The 24,600-nt window shown below is 38.0% G+C and overlaps 1 protein-coding gene across 1 annotated transcript in view; it reads right to left on the bottom strand.

Moving 5' to 3' along the window:
• Positions 1-1,259: 1,259 nt before the first annotated feature.
• LOC135475441 (endothelin-converting enzyme homolog) overlaps positions 1,260-24,600 on the bottom strand; it is a 33,140-nt gene continuing 9,799 nt past the window's right edge. Inside the window, exons 4-19 of the mRNA XM_064755343.1 lie at positions 17,205-17,273; positions 16,378-16,494; positions 15,607-15,693; positions 15,118-15,266; positions 14,309-14,412; positions 13,653-13,771; positions 12,877-12,975; positions 12,310-12,387; positions 12,048-12,151; positions 10,166-10,276; positions 9,607-9,674; positions 7,863-7,987; positions 6,678-6,743; positions 5,868-5,963; positions 5,553-5,629; positions 1,260-4,800 (exon numbers count right to left, since the gene is read on the bottom strand). Coding sequence (XP_064611413.1) covers positions 4,701-4,800; positions 5,553-5,629; positions 5,868-5,963; positions 6,678-6,743; positions 7,863-7,987; positions 9,607-9,674; positions 10,166-10,276; positions 12,048-12,151; positions 12,310-12,387; positions 12,877-12,975; positions 13,653-13,771; positions 14,309-14,412; positions 15,118-15,266; positions 15,607-15,693; positions 16,378-16,494; positions 17,205-17,273 — 1,569 coding nt within the window. The 3' untranslated portion in view covers positions 1,260-4,700. The remainder of the gene's footprint in view (positions 4,801-5,552; positions 5,630-5,867; positions 5,964-6,677; positions 6,744-7,862; positions 7,988-9,606; positions 9,675-10,165; positions 10,277-12,047; positions 12,152-12,309; positions 12,388-12,876; positions 12,976-13,652; positions 13,772-14,308; positions 14,413-15,117; positions 15,267-15,606; positions 15,694-16,377; positions 16,495-17,204; positions 17,274-24,600) is intronic.

Raw genomic sequence — 24,600 nt, 5'->3', positions numbered from 1 at the left:
TCTTCAGATGTATCGTAAGAAACTTACAAATAAGTCTTCAGAAGTAGTGTAAGAAACTTACAAATAAGTCTTCAGAAGTAGTGTAAGAAACTTACAAATAAGTCTTCAGATGTATCGTAAGAAACTTACAAATAAGTCTTCAGATGTATCGTAAGAAACTTACAAATAAGTCTTCAGATGTATCGTAAGAAACTTACAAATAAGTCTTCAGAAGTAGTGTAAGAAACTTACAAATAAGTCTTCAGAAGTAGTGTAAGAAACTTACAAATAAGTCTTCAGATGTATTGTACGAAACATATAAAATCACTACGATACAAAAAAAATGTACCCCAAAATTTTCAGTGGACTGAGGAAGATTGTCTTTGATTAGGCTGTGAAGAAGTGAGCTAGTAAAGTAGCTGAGAAGTCTTACATCGTCTTAATTCCCTGACTATTAATCAAAGTGAATCATCTGTAATCACATAGGCAACATAAATAATCATCAATACGTATATCCAACAACAACAACAACAACAACAAAACAATATGGCTAAGAACAATAAGTATGATACATGGATGCTAACCCATCAAATTTCAAAAAGTTTGACACATACATCGATCAAAATCTGTGTAAACTTTCTTACCCAACACATGCACAAGTAGGTTAAGTAGTGCCCCATCCAGGATGAAGCATTACTGTAAAGTGTACTGAGCATGCTGGGTCATGATGGGAACATTTTTCACATAAAGAAGTCAACTAGCCTTCATGTATGATTTGTACACTTCCTTTCCATAACATATTTGAAGCCAATAATTTCTTCCTGATAAATTATCACTGATACTGATATGCTATGTACACAGCCTAAAAATGTAATAATTTGTGACGGTTTGATGCTTCTCATCAATTCTAAATGATCACGCATAAATTATTTCTATAACCAGAGAGTGCACCTATTTTCACTGACGTCCCTGCGCAGTCACAGTTTTGCCAGCAAACACTTGAGCATCTGGTACAAATGACAGAACATTGCATGCGTTCTCGATTTCTCTAACATGGCGTATACCATGGCCTAGAAAGAATTCCTGATTAAAAGCTGATTTAGAGAGTTAAAAAAGAGGTCAATATATGTTATATGACTGACTAATCATTCACTTATACACTTACAGACACTGAACTCTTCATTCCCAAAAGAAAAAGTGAAGTAACTATTTCATATTTCCTCAAAAAGTCTTTGCTCTTTAGAAAGAAAGAAAAAGAAAAAAAAGAGAAAAAAGCACATGGTGAACACATACTGTATACAGTATATTATAATTCTGACAGGACTCATTCTTTCTATTTTATGTTAGGAAAAGCAAATAAAGACATGTACCAAGATCTAGTTAAATGTGTGAAAGTCATGCTAGCAAACTTTCAAAGCTGGAAATTTCCTAAGCCATCTGAAATGTTTCTTGTGCGCTGGACCATGAATTTTTTTCCAACCTGGTCACAAGTGGAAGTCGTCTATACTTGTTGTTTGGTTAAATAACTGTTATCATCATTTATAAATACTCTTATGTTGTAACTACATACCTTTTAGTTTAGAACGCAAGCAGAGTTTAAAATAAAACCTTGTAACACACCAAGCTATAAAAATTACACTAACGTGTACATGTCCTTAAAATTGAGCCTATAGTAGCGGTCAGTCACAACTGTGGTCATTCTAGACCACATGTACATCTATCATATTTACAGTCAGTCACTATACAAACAGCACTAATATTTATGTACAAAAGCTGAGTTCATATCTTAATGGTACTTTACTTACATACATATATAGTAAATCTATCACATTTAGACTTAATGATATGTTTATACTCTAATACACTGAACATCTGATGCACATTTTATGTCTGATATCCTGTTATAACTGTCTATGAGGATACATACATGAATATTTGTGTGTGTGTGTATGTGTGTGAGTGTGTGTGAGTTTAATTAATACAGTTTAATTACACAGTTTAATTAATACATGTATGCAGAGATATATTTTTTTTACAACTAAACTGTTAACAATATGGTAATTGGTGAATTGGTAAAATTACTAATGTCTTAAATATATATGTAGCTTGTCCTAAGAAAATAACCTAATCTGAGGTGAAAATCAAAAAAAAGCAAAAAAAAAAGATGTGAAAAAAAAAATTGTAATCACATTTGTTTTTTGTCATTTCATTCCAGAACTTTTTTGTCACACGTCTGAAATGTACAGAAAATGCACAAATGAGCTCACCTGGCTAATATATTCACAACCTGTAAGCTGAATAACACGTAGTATTTAAACACCTACACATACATTGTATGACCAATTGATATACTATGTGAAAAGATATCTGGCTCTGTTTTTCCTTGATTCAGTCAACAAAAATGTAATAACTTATCAGATTACCCCTGAAAGTTTTTCTTGCTACATTTTTTTTTAATGTCGTCTTCGGATTAAAACACAGAAGAAAAAAAGATCGATGAAGAATGTTCAATATTGAATTCAATACTGTTTTTTGTTTGGTTTATGTTATGTCCTTAATTATTTTTAAATCACTGAAGTAAAGTGTGTAATCAAGTCTTCACACAACATATCAGAGTTATCACTGGGTCTATGTAAAATGTTGGCTCCATGAAAATATATCACGTGAATGTGACAATCTATACCGCTGAAGGAACACATTACCAATTACTGACTTAAAAATATCAGCATACATCCTTTCTAGTGCACAACTTTTTTCATCTCCTAAAGTCTTTATTTCAAATAATAATATGAGATCATAATAATTCAGGTACGGTCACTAAAAAATGTGAACTCAATTCATTTAAAATGCTAGGAACATTATCATACAAAATAAACAAGACAACTCAGCCATACTGGTACATGTGTGTGCATGTATATCCTACAAAATTAAATTCAGGGCAAGTTTTGTGTGTTGCACTTCGTCAAAATCTCTTTTATTTCAAGTTCTCACATCATAACATTAAAAAAAAAATGAAATTATTTCAAAAATAAATCATCTTTACATGTTTGAGTCTAAGATTTCAAATCAGCAGCACAAGCATGCCAAAACAAAGTTTAAAAATAAAAATAAAACTGAGAGATTAATCTCTGTGATATAAAGCTACTTAAACACAGTACACTTGAATGTACATGTACTTAAAAAAAAATAAATTTACACCTTTAGATTATTTTTTTTGTTTTTACACTGCACAGGAGAAGATTTTATTTTGGTACAAGCTTTCGGTCATAAAAGCTCAGTTAGTCTAAGAATAAAGATGGTCAATCAGGTAAAAAGTGCAAGACTGAAGTAAACCGTAGATTGTAAATTCTCAGTCATTAAATGTATGATTTTTAAATGTTTTAAAATGTATGACTAAATCCTAGAGACTGTAAACACATGTAGATATGAAAGAGCATTTAGTGATGTTCTTGTGGGTGCATTAGGCATTCTGGGTCCTCACAAATGTATGACGATATCAGGTAAAACCACAGAGAGGAGTACATGTACCAGATGCTGGCCAACTTATGAACACATTTAGCACATGTCTGCATTCAACAACAAACACATGTACGATGAGTCTGCATGCTATCACAGCACAACTCTAGTGGCTTTACACATACACATCAGTCAGCATTAACGAACAGATCTATGTAAAATAGTCTACTTTGTGCCAGTTATTAGGGACATTCAAATACATAGCACAAATATGCAAAAGAGCCACAAACCATTATGACCACAACACGTACAAGTTTCACCATTGAGCTTATATCATGGGACTACAGCAGATTTTACTATCAGTACAATATTATATGTGAGGGTTTTTCTGATGTACAAAAGTGTTATACATGTACTTATATACAAACTTACATGGTTATCTTTACATCTGAGTACATACTAAAGCTACATAAAAAATGTATCATATACACAAGTCCCATAGTAACAGGGTTTGTCAGGATTTATAGGGCTCACTTGTTTATCTACTATTACTCCAGCAGAGGTGCACTTTTCTGCTTATGTCTGGTCCTTCATTAACAAATACACTTATGTACAGAAAGCAGCAATGACAAATGTGCCCATAGGCATGTACATGTAAATCATATGTCACGGATCAAACCAACCAAACCCTTTTCGGATTCACACAGTATAAGACAGACTGCTTTGAAATGACCCAATTACAAGGGGAGACCACCAGTAGCTCAGATGCAAAGGGAGACCACTTTATAATAAATCAACTGTAAGGGGAAAAATTTGGCTCACAGTCTGCTGCACAGTTTCAGAATTAAAGAGGAAAAAAGGCCATTCATTATGTATTATGCCAATGGAGAAATAATATGATATGCAAAATGGAGGAAATGGATAAGATGTACATATACAATGTAGTGATACTGCAGCTGTCAAAAATCTAACAAATCACAAGTGACAGTGGAACTATCGTGTTGGACAAATATGCTGAACCAACAGACAATACTCTTTGGTTGATCTATAAAATTACATAATAACTGTAATCTTTGAAATATAATGAAGATAAAACTAATGAAAGTGTTGAATAAACATAAAACAAAAGAAACAAACAGATCAAATGTAAATTTAAATACAAAGAAAAAAAAAATTAGGAACTTTTGTTAAAGAGATATCCTCACTATTATAAAACGTTAGTAAATACTGCAAGAGTGAAGAGGAAAGAGCGAACAGGGCGCGAGTTACCACACTTCACACTTCTTGCTGGGGTTCATCGGGGAGTCGACTGGGCAGTGGAATTGCTGTGCAAAGTCAATGGAATTGGACAGTGTGCCGATGACCCTGAGACAGAGAACGAGACAGAGAGAGAGTGAAGATATGTCTACAGTTAGGTACAGTCAATATATGATAAATGATATAATATACAGGGGCCTGTATATAACATGACAACACCCATCCAAACAATGTAATACATATGATTAAACCTTCTGGAATGATTCTTGGTTTCTATTGGCCTGTGCACGGTCACATGGTAAACAAGATGTACAATCAACAACCAAAGCAATGTTTTTAACTTTGTCAAAACATTTCAGTATTTTATCATAATTACTGTATATAAAATAATAGCTTTCTGGCACAAAAGTGATTTGTGTGTCTTCATTCTGGCAAGTACTTGTACAGCCATTGCTTACCATAACTTTTACCAATATCACAGACTATTTAACAACTTTGTAAGCAATATCAATAAGCAATATATATTTATATATTTTATTTGATGTTGTACTCAAGAATATTTCACTTAGACAACACTGGCCGAAAGTATGATGGATGGAAACCAGACAGAGCCTGGGTTACACTCAAGACTGACCATCCACATGTTGCTAGCAGACCTTCTCAGGTATGGCCGGAACAAGCATGAGCTGGACATGAACTCACACCAACCGCATTGGTGAGAGGCTCCTGGATCATTCTACGTGCTGACCACCTTGGCCACGAATGCCCCTAATAAGTCATACATTAAACTCTGACAGAATAATTTTTGTGCACAATCAATTTCAGAGTTGACAGAAGTGTATACTTGGTACATTACTTACCTGTACTTAGCCGGGCTGTGAGGGTCGCTTAACAACTCCATGTGGGCCGTCTCGTCTGTTGTTCTTGTACACCACACCTGTAAACATTGACAAAACAAACATGTTACAAGATTCAATTCAAACCCATAAATCATCAGCCCTTTAACAGTTACTTCCAAACCACTAACTGACATGACAGTATAATGTTGATGAATATATCCTCTGCTTTTCCTTTCAGGCTTAAAATCATTTACAATTTTTTCTATGTATTTTACAACAGTGACATCTGCTGAGGCAGAACAGCTACTGCTTCTACAACGACCAAAGAATACTTACCTGTGCAAAGCCCAGAAAGAACAGCTGCTTGTTTGTTAGATTTAAAGACGGCAAGATCATTTCCTTCCCATGTGTATCAACCCAGGTGCCATATGCCTGTGAGAAATACAGCCAGCTACATTACTGCTATTCATTATACACATGTAATCAAAATTCCTATCAAAACTCATTTTTCACTGCGTGACTTCAGCTGCTAAAATTGTTTCATTTACCAATTAACTGCAAGGTAAACCAAAATTGTCAGACCATTTCATGTCATAATGATGTGTTCATTCATTTCTGGTCAGCCTCTAACTGTTACATATTCATATTCGACTGTGTGACCAATGACAAGGCATGTAACAAATGATCTGTCCACTTGGAGAACATGTGGAAGTATTGTGCAATGCATGCTATCTGTAGTGGGCAATCGCCATTGGCTTTGTAATACTACTGGAGAATACAGCATATGCTGAATGCGTGCTATTGGAGATTGTACGGGCAAAACAAGGCAGAACTACCATATTTCTGGCTCCCCAAAGTGCGGTAAGGATGGTGTTCTTGCCTGACTTTCATATTCACCTTGAATGCTTGGAACACTTAGTGTGTTAACTCTGACTTGTATTAAAACAATAAAACACTGAAAACTCAGAGTAAAACTGTCGCTTGCATGCTTGCAGCTTTCAGGAAACACTTTCCCTATGTTTTTATTTGCTCACAGTTCAATCAGTCAGTTGTGCAGGATCGCATAATTACAGTTTATTTCTGACCTATATATGTGTATTGTTTACCTTGTTCAGTATCAGATAGAAGGTATATTTATTGACTCACATGAAATGCTGCTTTCAGTCCTCCGTTGTCTGCTATGTTCTCACCCAGTGTCTGTTTGCCATTCACCTAACAGCAAAGATCACTCATGTGACACAAGTACGAAACAGTCCTAAGATGGATGACTATTTACACATCCCATTGATTTTTTGATTTATCTGATTGGTGTTTGTATGCCATAATCAAGTGTTTCACTTCTACGACAGCAGTAAACATTATTGTGGGAGGATACAGCACAGAGCCCGGGTTAAATTTTAGAACCATCCGCCAGAATTTTACAAACAGATTTATATACAGCCACTATACCATCAGGCAACATTTTTCTTCAGTTGACCTAATATTTGCAGCCCCAGTTTCCAAATGACATAACAAAGATATTCCATAACACTGGAGTGAAGGGTTGAACCAGGACCAAGGTCTGAGTAGCACATGTGGTGTACCTGCACAGTGGCTTGCTCCACACCCTCACAGATAAGCTTACATAATAAATTAAGTTGTGTAATTAAATTCACAGTTTGTCATAACTTGCAGTGGACTTACATGTATGGTACACAATATGGGTCAGGAAATCACCTGAGCAAAACGGTTTACATTTCAGCCTTGTGTGCTGACTCCACTTGTGAGAGTGTAACTATTCACGCTGAGCACCAGTTATCATGTGCTGTCTGCCATGACTTTCTGTGTTCTCGTGATTAACAATGTAGACACTCGGTGTGCAGTTACAGGGGTAAGAGCCATTAATAACCAGCTGTGTGCTATTGGTCTACATTCAGATTCCACCACAGCTCCTCACCCTGTTTGTCAACATTCCCTCAAGCAGTGTGACCACAAGTACTGCTCAAAAAAATTGACAAATTATGATACTGTTCTGAACGCATCACCATGACAACTGCACATATTCACAATTAACATTCCCCCAATGATCATTATTAGCTAGGCAAAGGTCACTGGTTTACCAAGGGTGTCGTATTTTCCTCCACCCATAACACAGACCACCATCGTATACTTTGTATGTGACAAACTCATGATTATGGCATTAAACAACAAGGAAAACAGATGCCTAGGTAGACTGTCTCTACAACCTTGTCTAATCTAAATGTATCATTTTAATTTTAAATGCCACTATAAAAACAACTGATGCTATTCTCACATTTCACTCGGTTGTTCTACGTGATAATCGTGGCTTACATGTTCTTTATTGATCACGTATCTGGAGTACTGATTGATCATACAGTCAGCTCGGCGGGTAAACTTCACCACAGATGCATTGTTCCACCACGGACGGAAGTTACCAAATTTGTCAAACTCCCGGCCTGTAAAGCAAAAACAACAGGCTGATTCAGAGACCCTATATCCAATGCTATATATGCAAAACATCCATGGATCATGCTGGTTTTTGAAGTGAAAGAAAGCTAACATATGAAGTAAGGTTCATCAGACAGACGTCTGGAAACTATTCATAAAAATACTTTCATTCAATTTTTTGTTGATATTTCAAGATATTCAAATATTTGAATTCTATGGTGGGCATTATAAGCTATACAGACAGTGTTTAGGAACTCTCACTTCTGATAACCTTTTCTTTCCCTGAAGTTCATCTGAAGGAAGGAAGTTTGAAAACACTACCCCATGGGTAAGAAGAGTTATTCTAACAATTCAGTGTCAAGATTACAGTTGGAAAAACATCCTGTGACGTCAGACTTCCTGAACACTCGATAGTGAGGTTCATATACCCCACCTTAGAATCCAAATCTCTGAATGCCTTTAAATCTTTGCACAAAAATCTAACAATCTTTTCATGTCTTTATGCATAGCTTTAAGTGGTCTATTAAGTGATGCCTACTTTGACTTTTAGAAGTTTTTCTTTTAAACTGATCCTAGAGGTTGCAAAATTAATCTGCACAATTTTATCAGAATGAAAATTGGACAATATGTTGTGCAATTGGACATGTGGGCAGACTCGCAGTAATATTCCCCACTTTCAATACAAAGATGTTTAATTCACTTAATTTTTTAGGTGATGAATGATGCACTCAAGTATTAAGTCCAATATTCTACAATTCTGACATCAAAAGTAGGAAAGGTTCTAACTGCCACTTCATTGAGAATTTAAGAACAAGAGGATTCTCCGTTAAAATACCCGCCAAAGTCATTAAACAATGCATCAGTTACATGTAGAGTAGAATATGCACCTACGTCATCCTTGTGTCATACAAATTAAAATACCTGCCAAAGTCATTAAACAATGCATCAGTTACATGTAGAGTAGAATGTGCACCTACGTCATCCTTGTGTCATACAAATTAAAATACCCGCCAAAGTCATTAAACAATGCATCAGTTACATGTAGAGTAGAATATGCACCTACGTCATCCTTGTGTCATACAAATTAAAATACCCGCCAAAGTCATTAAACAATGCATCAGTTACATGTAGAGTAGAATATGCACCTACGTCATCCTTGTGTCATACAAATTAAAATACCCGCCAAAGTCATTAAACAATGCATCAGTTACATGTAGAGTAGAATGTGCACCTACGTCATCCTTGTGTCATACAAATTAAAATACCAAATAAAGTTGCTAAAGTCATCCAAGCCATGTGTCAGTTAGAAAGAAATACTAACCAAAGTCATCCAAGCCTTGTGTCAGATAGAAATACCCACCCACAATTGTAAATCATCAAAGCCATGTGTCAGATAAAAATACCCACCCACAACTGTAAATCATCAAAGCCATGTGCCAGAGAGAAATACCCACCTAAATCATCCAGGCCTTGTGTCAGTCAGATAGCAATACTCACCTAATTCATCAAATCCATGTTTCAGATAACTTAAAATACCAAATAAAGTCACCAAAATCATCAAAGCCATGTGTCAGATAGAAAAACCCACCAAAATCATCAAAGCCATGTGTCAGATAGAAAAACCCACCTAAATCATCAAAGCCATGTGTCAGTTCATGTCCAATCACAACTCCCATAGCACCAAAGTTAAGAGACCTATAAAACATAAAAAGATCATCTTCAGTCACTTTTGGCTTTAAAAATTACAAACTGTTAAATGCTTGGGTGCCACGGAACAGGTACTTTAGTGTCTCTGTTTTGATCTCCAGTGGTATGGGAACAAAGAACTAGTTCAAAATTTGCAACAAACCAAATCAATAGGCTAGAGTCTGGCAGATTTTCCCTGAATGTTTGCACTGTTGTATAAATCAATTTTTTGGCAGTGCGACAATATAGTTTTGAGTTCCAGCATAGTATCAGGCTAAACTGTCAAATTTCAACACGGATTTATCTTCACTAAGAGACGTTGGCAGTGATTTGACTGACTGAATTTTCTGCACCCTCATGCAGAAAAAGCACACTAAACCCAAACAATACCAGTCCAAAATCAACAGCAAATGAAACAATCATATCAACATACACTAATGTATGAACTAGACATACATCTAATATCACATCGTTTACAAGGCTTTCTTCTCCAGACTTACATCGGGTTATTTTTGTCATAAAATGGCGCCTGCAGAATTCCAGCCGGGAAGACGATCTCATTTTTGGAGGGCGTGTAGTAAGCATTGACGGTGGGCGGGCTCATACTCCATCTGAAATTTACAATGTGTGTGTCCATGTGAATACAGATTCCACCAGACAGAAATGTAGGAACAGAATTTTGCTATTTGCATGAGTGAATAACACTTTTGGTTGATCATTTTTTTATTTATTTGATTCTTGGTTAATACCATTATAAAGAATTTTCACACATAAGATGGCAGTCGGTTTCAGGAGTGAAGGAAATGTAAGTGCTTGGCATAACCCCTTTACGTTTTGATGAGAACTTTCCCACATGAGGAGATACACACACTATATTGGGAAAAAAACAGGACTACACAAGCTGTGAGAGGTTGGCAGATTCAGTTCATTCATTAGTTCTGATTTGCTCACAGTATAACACTCAAGCATAAAGGAAAATTGTGCGCCATACCCCACTCCACCTCCCACCCTTTCTCTCACAAAATATAGCCAAAAATTTGTAAAATGTGTTAAAAATACACAATACAAGACGATGATCTTCAAAACTCTGTTGTGAGGTGGCAGAATGCACTTAAGTTCTCACTGAGCCTGACCAGTAGACACAGTGAGGTGGCAGACTACACTTAAGTTTTCACTGGGCCTGACTGGTAGACACAGTGAGGTGGCAGAATGCACTTAAGTTCTCACTGGGCCTGACTGGTAGACACAGTGAGGTGGCAGACTACACTTAAGTTCTCATTGGGCCTGACTGGTAGACACAGTGAGGTGGCAGAATGCACTTAAGTTCTCACTGGGCCTGACTGGTAGACACAGTGAGGTGGCAGAATGCACTTAAGTTCTCACTGAGCCTGACTGGTAGACACAGTAAGGTGGCAGACTACACTTAAGTTCTCACTGAGCCTGACTGGTAGACACAGTGAGGTGGCAGACTGCACTTAAGTTCTCACTGGGCCTGACTGGTAGACACAGTGAGGTGGCAGATTACACTTAAGTTCTCACTGGGCCTGACTGGTAGACACAGTGAGGTGGCAGAATGCACTTAAGTTCTCATTGGGCCTGACTGGTAGACACAGTGAGGTGGCAGAATGCACTTAAGTTCTCACTGAGCCTGACTGGTAGACACAGTGAGGTGGCAGACTACACTTAAGTTCTCACTGAGCCTGACTGGTAGACACAGTGAGGTGGCAGACTGCACTTAAGTTCTCATTGGGCCTGACTGGTAGACACAGTGAGTTGGCAGACTACACTTAAGTTCTCATTGGGCCTGACTGGTAGACACAGTGAGGTGGCAGACTACACTTAAGTTCTCATTGGGCCTGACCAGTAGACACAGTGAGGTGGCAGAATGCACTTAAGTTCTCACTGAGCCTGACTGGTAGACACAGTGAGGTGGCAGACTACACTTAAGTTCTCACTGAGCCTGACTGGTAGACACAGTGAGGTGGCAGAATGCACTTCAGTTCTCACTGGGCCTGACTGGTAGACACAGTGAGGTGGCAGAATGCACTTCAGTTCTCACTGGGCCTGACTGGTAGACACAGTGAGGTGGCAGAATGCACTTCAGTTCTCACTGGGCCTGACTGGTAGACACAGTGAGGTGGCAGAATGCACTTAAGTTCTCACTGGGCCTGACTGGTAGACACAGTGAGGTGGCAGAATGCACTTAAGTTTTTACTGGGCCTGACTGGTAGACACAGTGAGGTGGCAGACTACACTTAAGTTCTCACTGGGACTGACAGGTAGACATAGTGAGGTAGGAGAATGCACCTTAGTTCTCACTGGGCCTGACTGGTAGATACAAAACACCTTGGGAAACATCTACATGAAGAAAACTGCACTCACATAGTTTTATCCGGCTTCTTGTTCAGCTGATTGAGATTTGACTCTAAGGAAAAGCGGAGGTTTCTCAGGTTGTTCATGAAGTACTCATCTGGTCGTATTTCAAGCTGAAAGACAAAAAGCTTGAGGTGACAAAAACACCATTCATTCAGAATTCTGCCACGCAAACATTTCATACATGTATTGATGTTTAGATATATTTAAACCTTAATGGTCATAACTTCTTATAACATTATATTTGTCAGCTGAAACTGTGTGTTCTTACCTCCTGATACAATTTGTTTAGTCTGGTAGAGTTGAGAATGTACTGAGGGAAGCCTATCATATCCACAACAGCGTTGGCCTGTAACACAACAACATTACACACTGATTCTGAATTCTCATCATCCAACATCTACACCTTAACTTGGTCAGAGCACATATATGTTGACTGAAAATAACAGCATATCACTGAAGTTGTTCAGTCAGAAATGTACATGACAGCTCACTTAAACAATCCGGTTTAATATGCCTTTTTCTAGCATTTCTTCAAATCACAAGGTAGCTAAGAACTGATGGACATCTGGATACACCACACTGTCTCGACCTTTTGACAATACTGCACTTTTGAAATTTCAACAAGCTCTCAAATTAAACTGTCAAAAAACATATTTTCTGTTATCCACACAGAAATTCCACCATATGAAAAACTGCATTTGTAGTTACACTTGACGTGCAGAAACGTTGAGAAACTAGAGCGTCTATGAAATCGCCTTACAGGTCAAAAACACGTCAAATGTTAGCTGAATTTAGAGAATGTCTACACAAGGGGAGATAACCCAAATATACTAGCCTTGTCAATAGCCGCAGCCCTCGTCTCGTCATCCATCCAAGCCAAATCAGGTAGATTTTTCTTAAAAGCCACTTTTATCTCAGTCACCATTTCTTCTGCCTATAAAAATAAACCAAATAACTGAATAAAATAAAAATTTTCCATACTCAAGACAATTCTTTTTAAGAAAACATGTATAAGGATGTTTGATAAAGTCTCCAGATCTCCACATGCTTCACAGGGCTTCTCCGGTACATTTCTCTCAGTACACATAGACACTGTTCATTCTAAGATGTCAAAATGCAGCAGCTGATCATTCTTGTCTGCTCAGGATCACACTATACCTTGACACCATTAGGTGGAAGTTATTTTCAACATTGTTCACGTGTAAGTTGATCTGTCACTAACAGTTAATACAGGAAACTTTCCAATCTTTCATGCCTCTAATCCTTCAATATACAAGTACATTTATTCATTTATTTATTTGAGTGATGCTTTACACCATACTCAAGAATATTTCACTTACACGGTGGCAGCCAGCATTATGGTGGCATGTTGCTGGCAGCCCTTCCTACGTATGGCTGGAGAGGAAGCCAGTAGTGACTCACAGCTAAGGTATTGCTGAGAGGCTCTTGGGTCAGTGCACTGCGCTGGCCTGCAAACCACCTTGGCCAAAGAGGATCCCCCCCCCCCCCCACATTGCCCCACTTCACCCCCTTGGCAAAATTATTTACTTAGGAATAAAAAAACTAGGAATGAAACACAATGCTTTTGGGGATTTCTTCTTATTACTTTACCTTGGGTTTGCTGTCTCCATGAAAGGCCTCCCTAACAAACATGGCCCCCAGGGCAAACCCCAGCACTCCATCTGTGTCAGATACACAATATCGCCACACCTCTTCTTCTCCGGTGCTCCCTAATTAATAAAAATCACATCATCTATGTGAACTCACTTCTATAAAAAGACAAGTGCAGAGAGATAGACAAAATACAAAGTCACAAATTTTGAAAAGTTAGGCCTGAGTTGTCAGTTCAAAGATGAAAAGACAAGATGTAAACAATATTAGTATATCTTCACCATACATGCTGTGAATTCGGCCCCGCCAAGGACTAATACTCTGCAAGATATCTCTGGATATTCTACAAGTCTGAGATCGTTGCTCTTTTTCAACTTGAGCTCTAGGTAGGATGTTGTTGATAATGTGACAGGTTCTAGGGATGGTGCCAAATAAGGAGTACTGTTGACCTAGCTTACAGCTACAGATACAGTTGATCCAGCTTACAGCTACAAATACAGCTGATCCAACTTACAGTTACAAATATAGCTCATCCAGCTACAGCTAATCCAGCTTGCAGCTACAGCTAACCTAAAACACAGCTACAGCTGATCCAGCAGGTCTGGAATTCAACCTGTACTTTGTGGTCCCTTACTCCAGTGTATTATGATGTCTACCTGAGATGGCCTTGGTGAGAATCTTCCTGGCGTTCCTGAAGGGTAAGGTGAGATAAGAGGCCAAAGTCTTCACCACCTGCCACACCAGGTAGTTGTTCAGTGTGCTGAAACCACAGGACAAGACACCTTTCTGTCATGTCTATGCTTTCCCCCCAACAATACAATGTTCATTTCTCATTGGAATGCCATATTAAAGATTCTTTCTCAGCAATGTTCAAATTATTTGCAGTAAGTTTACATTGTTTTTAATAACAAAAGATTAACATTTTACAGTATTCTATCAAAAGTCCCATGCCGAAAAGAACCAAGATGCTTTATTCCATCCAATGACAAAGAGAGTTCATAACCTTATGTAAAAGTTTATGTAGGATGATATGTATACATGTAAGAATACTTTAAGATATCGATTAAAATGAGAAGATGCAATGACAAGGATTAAAATTCAAATTAGATAAATGTACTTAAACATTATCCTTCCATGAAAGTTCCTGAAAGGGGCATCTGTGGCTCAGTCGGTTAGCGCGCTAGCGCAGCGTAGTGACCCACAAGCTGGCTTCCTCTCCAGCCGTACGTGGGAAGGTCTGCCAGCAACCTGCAGATGGTCGTGGGTTTTCCCCGGGCTGTGCCCGGTTTCCACCCACCATAATGCCGGCCGCTGTCGTATAAGTGAAATATTCTTCAGTACGGCGTAAAACACCAATCAAAAAAAAAATTTTCCTGAATTTATACATGGGTTTGTACATGAGAAAACCAAACTATCAATGTTACACGTTATTTATAAACATCAGTAAGTTTACACAATATCTCACTTCTTTTTCTGTGGAGTACTGGTCATATCCTGCAGAATGCTGGTCAGATTTTTCAGGTATTTTGGTGCCACAACAATTATCTCCTGATCAGACGTCAAGGTTGTGTTGACTGTATCAAACAGGGTATTGAAAAAATGTTTCCAATCCATCTGTAGATTAGCAAATAAAAACAAATAATAAGCAAAGAGGAACAATTCATAGATTTATCCTACGTAAACAGAGCTCTCTAGACATTGTTGGCCAGGGTTATTCTGCAGTGTGGCAAGCCTAGCTGTTCAAAGCTGTCATGAAAAAAGTAATTTCTTAGAAGTAAGTGCGACTATCTTTAACCTTGGAAAACTATCAAATCTGACATTAAAAAAAAAACAAAATAAAAAAAGGAACGCCATGCAAAATCTTAAGAAATGCAAACCAAAAGTAGGTGCCATCATCACTGTGTCAATTCTATGAACATTGATTTTAACAATGACTTTGACTGGAGATACTCACGAAACTAGCCAAGCTTTGGAGCTCTCTCAAGGTCAGCAAGTGATACAGTTTCTCCACATCTCTTCTATCTTCAGACGGAATTGTGATCTAAACAAAATCTAAATCTGTATAGCATACTGCTGTTTTGTGCTTGAAACACAATTTAGTTAAACACAATAGGGGAGTTCCAAGGTCAAACTGAAACTATCGATAAAGGTAGAAAAAGCCCAACTGTATCATGTGACTTGTCAAAAATGTTATAAAATGTCAAAAAAGGCAACTATATTTGATCACATTCACTATAACATGAGCGTCTGAAAAAAGTGTGGTAAAAAGTCATTTAGAATAGACGAATGATGGAGAAAGCTGAGAATCCGAACATTTCTGAACTTGAAAAGTTTCTACAGTGTCATTTGTGCCTCCCAAAAAGAGTAAGACAGGTGATTAGTAAATTAATATCAACCAAGGTTGCCTAACATTTTTCACAAGTCACATGACACAGCAGGACTGTTTTTACCTTTGTCAACGAAAGAGTTCTAACTACAAAGTCCCTATTGTACCCACAAATTCCCTTATTCTTTCATGAAATACTCAAGAAAAAGTAGCGGAATCTACAAATTCCTTACAAAGGCCACATGTGAACCCACACCTCATGTGTCCTAGCGACTGAAACATGTACTTGCACATTATTTTCTTAATTTGTAAGAGAAGAGCTTTAAAGCTCAGAACCAACACGATTTCTAACACGATATGTTAAGTGCAAACACTTCTTTAATATAATTGCACGCTTACCTCAGCCAGTCTAATCTCAAACTCAATGACGTCTCTCATCTGATCTTCTGTGGCATTTCTCTCCCCTCCTAACAATACACCAACTTCCGTCATGTACTCCAGGTAAGCCGACAGTACCTGTGATAGAACAACAACACAACTTGCTGAGTATTGATCTCAAATGAGACCACTTACATCCAAGAGCTTGCCGCTTCAATTTGCCCTTACAAGCTTGCCCTCACAAGGTGGAGCTTACAAGCTTGCCCTTACAAGGTGGAGCTTACAAGCTTGCCCTTACAAGGTGGAGCTTACAAGGTGGCTATCAGCAGTAGAACAAAGCCGCCTAAGCTCTATGCTAGTCTTCAGTACTAGGCTTATTGTAAGTGATGCATGGAAGTTTGTAGTTCAAAAGCAATTTATGCAAAGCATACACAGCCGATCCCCAGAACTGATGCATTTGACAGAAAAACATGTAGCCCAGCACTGCAATCTGGGAGCAACGCTTATTTTCTTTTCATATGTCTTCACACAAACCAAAATGGACATTGTATCTAGCTGTATGTTGTTTAAATCCCGTTAATTCCTGTCCATCTTTTTCCCTTTTTCAAATTATCACAAACTTTAGACATCAGGCTACCAAAACTGGTACAAGGCTAGTGGCGTGGACCCTGGCAACACTGTTGGATAACAGCTTTAACTATAAATTATCTTCTAGAGCAAAAATCAGCCTTCTGTTACACATCGGGTGTGTCTTCCACCAAAACTTTGCCACGATATAACTAAAACCCTGCCAATGTGACTCCAATCTAAAATCATTCCTTCACCGAGGTCTTAAGCTTGACCCTCACCTTGTCATCAGAAATGGACTTGTTGAGGTAATAGTCACGGTCTGGAAGAGTTATTCCCCCTTGGTCCACCTGCACACAAACAAACAAACAGATGCCATATTATTGTGACTGATTCATTAATTGGTGTTTCACGCCATGCTCACAGATTTTTTATTCCTTGTGGGTGGAGGAACACAGAGTGCTTGGAGTTAACCGCTGACCTCCATAATACCTGACCTCAAGCTGCAGCCGAACCACCTGTCATGCGAAGCATCGATCAATCAATCGGTTATCTATTTAAAACATCCAGCTGCTTTATGCTTATGACCAACTTAGGTTATACATGTACCTGTGATACATCTTTTAAAGCATAGATGAGTTGAAACGGTTTCAGGTTTATTTCTTTAATAATATCCAGTTTAGAATACATAACAAAGCATAACAATAAAAAAAAAATTCTCAACGTTCATTTTGATGGGCAAAAATAGCTGTAACGTACAATTTTCTGAAGGCCCCAGCAATCAATCTGGAAATTAAGTAGCCTACAGTAATGACTTCAAAGATGATAGCTGTCGAAAAAAAGCGGGCCACTAAGTTTATTCAGGTCACTGTCAACTTCAGTGTCAGGCAAGTCTCGACAGGAAATCTCTGGGGTTTCACTGTCAACTTCAGCATCAGGCAGGTCTAGACAGGAATGCTCTCAGGTTTCACTGTCAACTTCAGCATCAGGCAGGTCTAGACAGGAATGCTCTCAGGTTTCACTGTCAACTTCAGCATCAGGCAGGTCTAGACAGGAATGCTCTCAGGTTTCACTGTCAACTTCAGCATCAGGCAGGTCTAGACAAGAATGCTCTGAGGTTTCAATGTCAACTTCAGCGTCAGGCAGGTCTAGACAGGAATGCTCTGAGATTTCACTGTCAACTTCAGCATCAGGCAGGTCTAGACAGGAATGCTCTCAGGTTTCACTGTCAACTTCAGTGTCAGGCAGGTCTAGACAGGAATGCTCTCAGGTTTCACTGTCAACTTCAGCGTCAGGCAGGTCTAGACAGGAATGCTCTCAGGTTTCACTGTCAACTTCAGCATCAGGCAGGTCTAAACAAGAATGCTCTGAGGTTTCAATGTCCACTTCAGCATCAGGCAGGTCTAGACAGGAATGCTCTGAGGTTTCACTGTCAAATTCCACTATTAAACACTTGTAGAATCTTGGATTAAACTGCTATGTTTGTATGCTGAATAACATTCTTGTACTATTTCTAAATTACGCTGGTCTCTGTTCACTCACTCTGCTTATATTCTCAATGTCCTTGTTGAAATGCTGACTTTAGGGCCACTTCCCTTATGGAAAACGTCATCACGATACATATATAGATTTTTCATTCACAGCCAGTAATTGTTTTTTAGTTTACCATGCATAGCTCTGTTGTCTATTTACGCATACACTGTACATGTATATGTACGAGAATTTTATATACATATTTACAACATTCATATAGTGGTAAGGCGCACTTGTTTGGCGCATTTCAGTGCTCAAAGATTACATCTGAAAACGGTGATTTGCTGTAAGCTAGCTGTTAATCCTATGTTATACAGTGTAGTCTATGTTTTCTGGCACTGCATGGCTCTGTGGGGACAGCTTTGTGCCCCATTTGGTCAATTCCCAACACAGAGTTGACAGCAGTCATCATTGATGTCATCACTGCAGGCCAGGTTACATATCTTTCTTTACTTTCCTTAAAACCACACTCTTTGTTTTATTGTACCTTTTCATGTATCCTTTAAGACACTTTTGCCAGGAACTTTAAGTGTAAAAGAAATGTTCAAGGGATACTGGGCTAGTTCAATGGCCTGGAGTTCCTATTTCCAGCATGATGAATTTAGAATGTCACAATACACACATAAACATGTGGCTGTGCCTTAAATATGCCACAGGATTTTGATTATATTCACTTTATTCCCCTGAGGAGGTCAGTCACGATCATGTGATGGAGGGAAATAGCCTACAGAGGCATAACTGGCTACAACATAAATGTTCTGACAGAAACCAGCAGGCAAGTCATGGAGTCATCAGATCAGCTGGGTAGGGCCCATCATTTTGACACGTCATATGACCAGACAGATGATTTTGTCCACAGAATAATCAACAGGCTGTTTAGCTACAGCAGGTGTGACTTGAAACAGCTGAGTTCTTCGCTATATGCACTTACACTTACATGTAATGACAGCTATTTTAACTGTCCTGAACCATTAGTTTCTTTGAGGTATTAATCAAAGTTGACAAGGACAGGAATCACACACAAGGTGTACAGCAACATGGATGACAAAATCACAGAGCTTGTCCACAACAAGCAGACCTTTATTTAACATCTGTATGATTTATCCTGGCAAATGTAAAGAAGGAATTCATAGTGGTATTAAAACCTTTTCACTCCATTAACATATTGTACTTGGATTGCCTTTGCCTTTGACAGCCCTGTGAAAGATAAGTCCATGGCTAGCCAACAACAGGTAAAGGGTAGACGTCACAGAATGAACCTGCACATAAACTTTCACCAAAATCAGAAAATAATTCAAGTACAGGTAGATAATACATGGAAACCAATGACTGCATTATAAATACAAAATTTTTATGCAAATCAAAGTGCTTTTCAGATATGATATGAGGTTTCAGTGATTAATCTGCACATAAAAAATTTATCAAAAATATTTTAATCCTGGAAACCAAAGCACAAGTGAACAAACATGACAAACAGACGGACCCAAATTAACATCCTTCACTTTTTGTCAAAGCATCAGATTAATATTTTTTGAGTAAGACTGGATTTATCCGAGAAATTGAAAAGAACCTCGTTACATAACCTACGGTTCTTACAAACATCTTATGCCAGTTGATTAATTTTAGTACCATGAGAGTAGGATCAACTTGCTAGAGTGGCTGAGTACACTATGGGTATGCGTTCTATATGTACTTGTAGAACCCATGTTTGTCAGCTGTGGAGTATACATCTCAAGAGGACAGAGAAGAGGAAATGACTTGAACCTTTCTGCACGACAGACTTTTGTGATCTCTTTGCAGGTAGAAAATTGAGGTGTCAATCATCTCGAGGTGTAGCCAAGAAATTACCAATCAGCCTTCCTTATCGGAGCGCCACGAGGCTAATAACACGTTGCCACAAACTACCCGGCTCTCCACGGCTGCGGAAACTGGCGCCTTCTCTGCTGCAAAGCACATCTCCATCACAACCAGCAATGCCGTGCGACAAAACCTTTTACAGCCTGTGGTTTTGAAAAATACAGCTTTCTTGGGCACTATTGATTTTTCCTGCAGTCTTTAATCGAGCGATTTTCCGACAGGCCGGCTCTATTAGCACCTTGTATGGTGAGCACAGGAAAACGGTCTGTGCTTGATCACAAGTGAGTGATTGACAATGGCAGAGTCAGTCAGATGTACATGTAAACCTAGCTACACTATGATTAACATTGTCATTATTGCCAATAACACGTGGAATAGAGTCCAGAGTTTTAGCAAACAGAGATAGTGTTCACATCCATCACAACCAGAAACATTTCGCTGGTAATGACAGGCACATGTTCTGTCACGTGGACATGCAATATGTGTGAGTGGGAGAGCCAAAAATATTCAGACACGTACAGTCATTTTAATGATGCAAGATAAAATGAAAACCAACTACAGTGTTCCATATATTGTCCTGCCCACAGTGTACACAACATTCAAATCTGAATCTTCCCTGACAAGAAGCTATTGAAACAATGTGGATAACAACTGTTAGGTCATGTGCACTGATGGTGTAATCTTCACCATATCTGAGGTGCCCAAAAAATGCAACACAATTAGGAACTGAACTTAACAGCTTTCCCATGGCGATCTGAATAGACATTCTGACTATTTTCTCAATATGCTTCTCTCCAAATTTAGCCTTTTTCATTTGGATTGGCGAACAATACCTTTGCTATTCCCATGTTGCAATCAATTCTTACCAATCTTCCAATCCAACATGTAATATGTAATACACATATACATGTACACCATCAAGCCAGCAGTCTATTTAGCAACATAGAAAACTACAGTCTTCATTTGTTTGCCACAAAAAATGGACAAAAAACTCTACATAAAAAGACACTTACCTATTTCTGTACAGGTGTTATAACCTACCCTAACCTTTTCAACTGCATCTGCAACTAATATTGTGAAACATTCTGAAAGAAGTATAGGGTGCAGAGAACTCTAGGGTGTAGAGAACTCTAGGGTGCAGAGATCTCTAGGGTGTAGAGAACTCTAGTGTGTAGAGAACTCTAGGGTGTAGAGAACTCTAGTGTGTAGAGAACTCTAGGGTGTAGAGAACTCTAGTGTGTAGAGAACTCTAGGGTGTAGAGAACTCTAGTGTGTAGAGAACTCTAGGGTGTAGAGAACTCTAGTGTGTAGAGAACTCTAGGGTGTAGAGAACTATAAGGTGTAGAGAACTCTAGGGTGTAGAGAACTCTAGGGTGTAGAGAACTCTAGGATGCAGAGAACTCTAGGGTGTAGAGAACTCTAGGGTGCAGAGAACTCTAGGGTGCAGAGAACTCTAGGGTGTAGAGAACTCTAGGGTGCAGAGAACTCTAGGGTGCAGAAAACTCTAGGGTGTAGAGAAAGAAATTGAAGTTTTATGAAGCATTCATCTGTAGTAATACAAACAAGTCATTTTAGCATCACTTTCCAAATAATTGTACAAATAAATTCCACTCCAAAAAGTGCTTTAGAGGTTGAAGACTTACAGTAGTCAGTTTAAGTAGTTACTTGTAAAGTAGAAAAAACATTCCACCTGTAAGCCAAAATCATCAGGTACGTACATGAGTGTACAAGTACTGCCTCCAACCTTGTCATCTCTTACAACAGAATTCTTGAAAACACCATTGTATGATAACATGTTAAGCACATTACCAAGTTAAACAAGGAAAATGATATAAAATCAGACACCAGACCAGAAATAGAAAGTCTTTCCCTTTCAAAAGTTCGAAATATATGAAGATCTTATTCTTTCTATCAACAGAATTTTCGAAATTTGACAACATAACATCATGATGACCTCCTATTCTCCTGTGACAATGTCAATTTATGGCACCCGAGAGCAAATCTCTGCATTTTAACATGGAAGGATATATACAACAATGAATGAATGAAACCTTTACTTAAAGAGGGTAGCTCTGTCAAATTCAACAAATTGCTCTTCCCAGAGGCCGTCTATAACAATACATGGAGATTAACTACTATAAGAACTAAAAGTATATACAATTCCATTTTTAAAGACATAAAAACAGGCAATAATATATTGATCAGCTAATATAAATTTACTGCTTGAAATAATTTTTCAAATAACATGACTTCAAATCAGAAAGTGATGGTGCTGTTTTGATTGGACGTTCTAAACTGTTCCAAGCATGACAGCCCACCACTGTAAAACTGTTTTTATAACTTACGCTTATCAGTATGAAAACTGATCTAAGAAACTTATAGTGTAATGTTGTGTTTTTAACAAGCAATTCTTTTACACAGTGGTGACTCCTAATGAAATAATTTAAAAATAAGACAAATCATACGATATCTGATGCAATCAGAAATTGGCATCCAGTATAACTCTAGGAATGAGTTGAATGAACTTTACATTCCAAAATAATTTTACACTGCTCTTTATTGAAGCTTGTATGTACATAATCTGTCAATAAGTGACTGTGGACAAGTTCCCCAGTATACAGCAATCAATATGTGGCAAACTACAGCTATCAAAAAAAGGTTTTCATGTCTTCAAATCCAGACAAATCTTGTTCTGCATTAAAATGGGTTGGAAGGGTTAATGGCAAGAGTGACATAAGTTACAGGCACATGTCTGTTTTCAGCACAATGGTAACTGTCAAGTGACAAATGCCATGAGCTTGAGGCCTCTGGCAAACTACATCCTGCATGCACACTGTATCTAGAGACATCACTCCTATCGTTACCACTGAGGCGATCGAGGGAAGGCTTACAGAACACAACTTTCGTTTCCACAAGTGTGTGTATTACATACATATAGATGATTCTTGCATATTCACTGTGTTTCATAGTGTCATAGAGTCCAGTCATAATATGTTTAATCTCTACTTATAAAGATTTGTAGTTTAGGACTATTTGTAAGTATAACTTTAAACAATAAATAAATAGATAGATAAATAAATAAATGGATAAATATAAATTCCAAATAGTGATTTGGAATTACTGAAGACCTTTCTGGGTATTGGAGAGAATAGCACTTCGTACTGTAAAACTGACTATAAAGATGACTTCATGTTCTGAACGTGAGCATGCATAAAAATGCTGTGTCCACTAACGGCCACATGTACAACAGACAAAACTGGAAGTTCATCGTCACCAGGTTCACCATCATTTACATGTGCATGGAGATCAATCATGCACTAAAGAACATTTCACATATCATTCCAGTAATAAAGCTTTCCGGGTGGATGGAACTGCATGGACAACAACAACAACACTGGCCTTTAGCCGGGTAAATGCATGTAAATGTCCCTGCACCCGTCAAATCTAGATCTATTCACCTTAAAAGAACCAGTAAGAACTGGATTTCATGGGAGTACAAGGGTAAATGGATCAAATAGAGGTCTGAGATAAGGGGTATGCTGGTTGCATGTATAAGTATACCTCGGGTGAGAAGTTTACTGTCAAAAAAACAGTAGACTTTTGTTCAAAGACAAATTTACACGTCTTTTTCCATGAACCCCATACATGTGCAGAGTTATTATCACAAACCCGGCAGGTGGTAATTCTGGTTGACCAGTACATGACAGGTGTGAGGATCTCGCCACCTTGTTGTTATTGGCCTCTGGAAATTACCTTAACATACACATCACGCCTTATCCCATGTAAATGTGAGCTATAAATAAATACATCAAAAATCTGATCAATAACAGCCTTCCTGGTTTAAATAAACAACATAAATGAAATCCATGTGAACCCTGCATGTAGCTTTCAGAGTTTTTACCCTTAATGTCTTCACATAAATTCTCAGCTACATGTGAACCTAAGTTTAAAAGAAAAGACCATCTTTAAATAAAGCATTGGCCTCCACGCTGATTCCAAATATGTTTTTTTTTTTATGAATTTTTCCCACTTTTGTGTAGTGAATGTAGTTGGGAACACTTCTCACCAAAATACTACAGCCACATGTGGAGTTCTCACATTGTCCATGCTTCATTTTGCCAAGATTTTAAATTTGATGATATCCTACAAAAGCCAACATTCATATGCCTTATGTTTCGTTGTTTTAATGTAGTTCACCACAGTTTAATATTTATTTTCTGCATTGTTTCTTGGGCATTTGTAATTTGCTGACCCTGCAGTGGAACATTCAGTATCACAAAAATGACT

Source organism: Liolophura sinensis, chromosome 9, assembly GCF_032854445.1.
Source record: "Liolophura sinensis isolate JHLJ2023 chromosome 9, CUHK_Ljap_v2, whole genome shotgun sequence".
NCBI lineage: Eukaryota > Metazoa > Mollusca > Polyplacophora > Chitonida > Chitonidae > Liolophura > Liolophura sinensis.
This window is presented reverse-complemented; position numbering and strand designations above follow the sequence as displayed.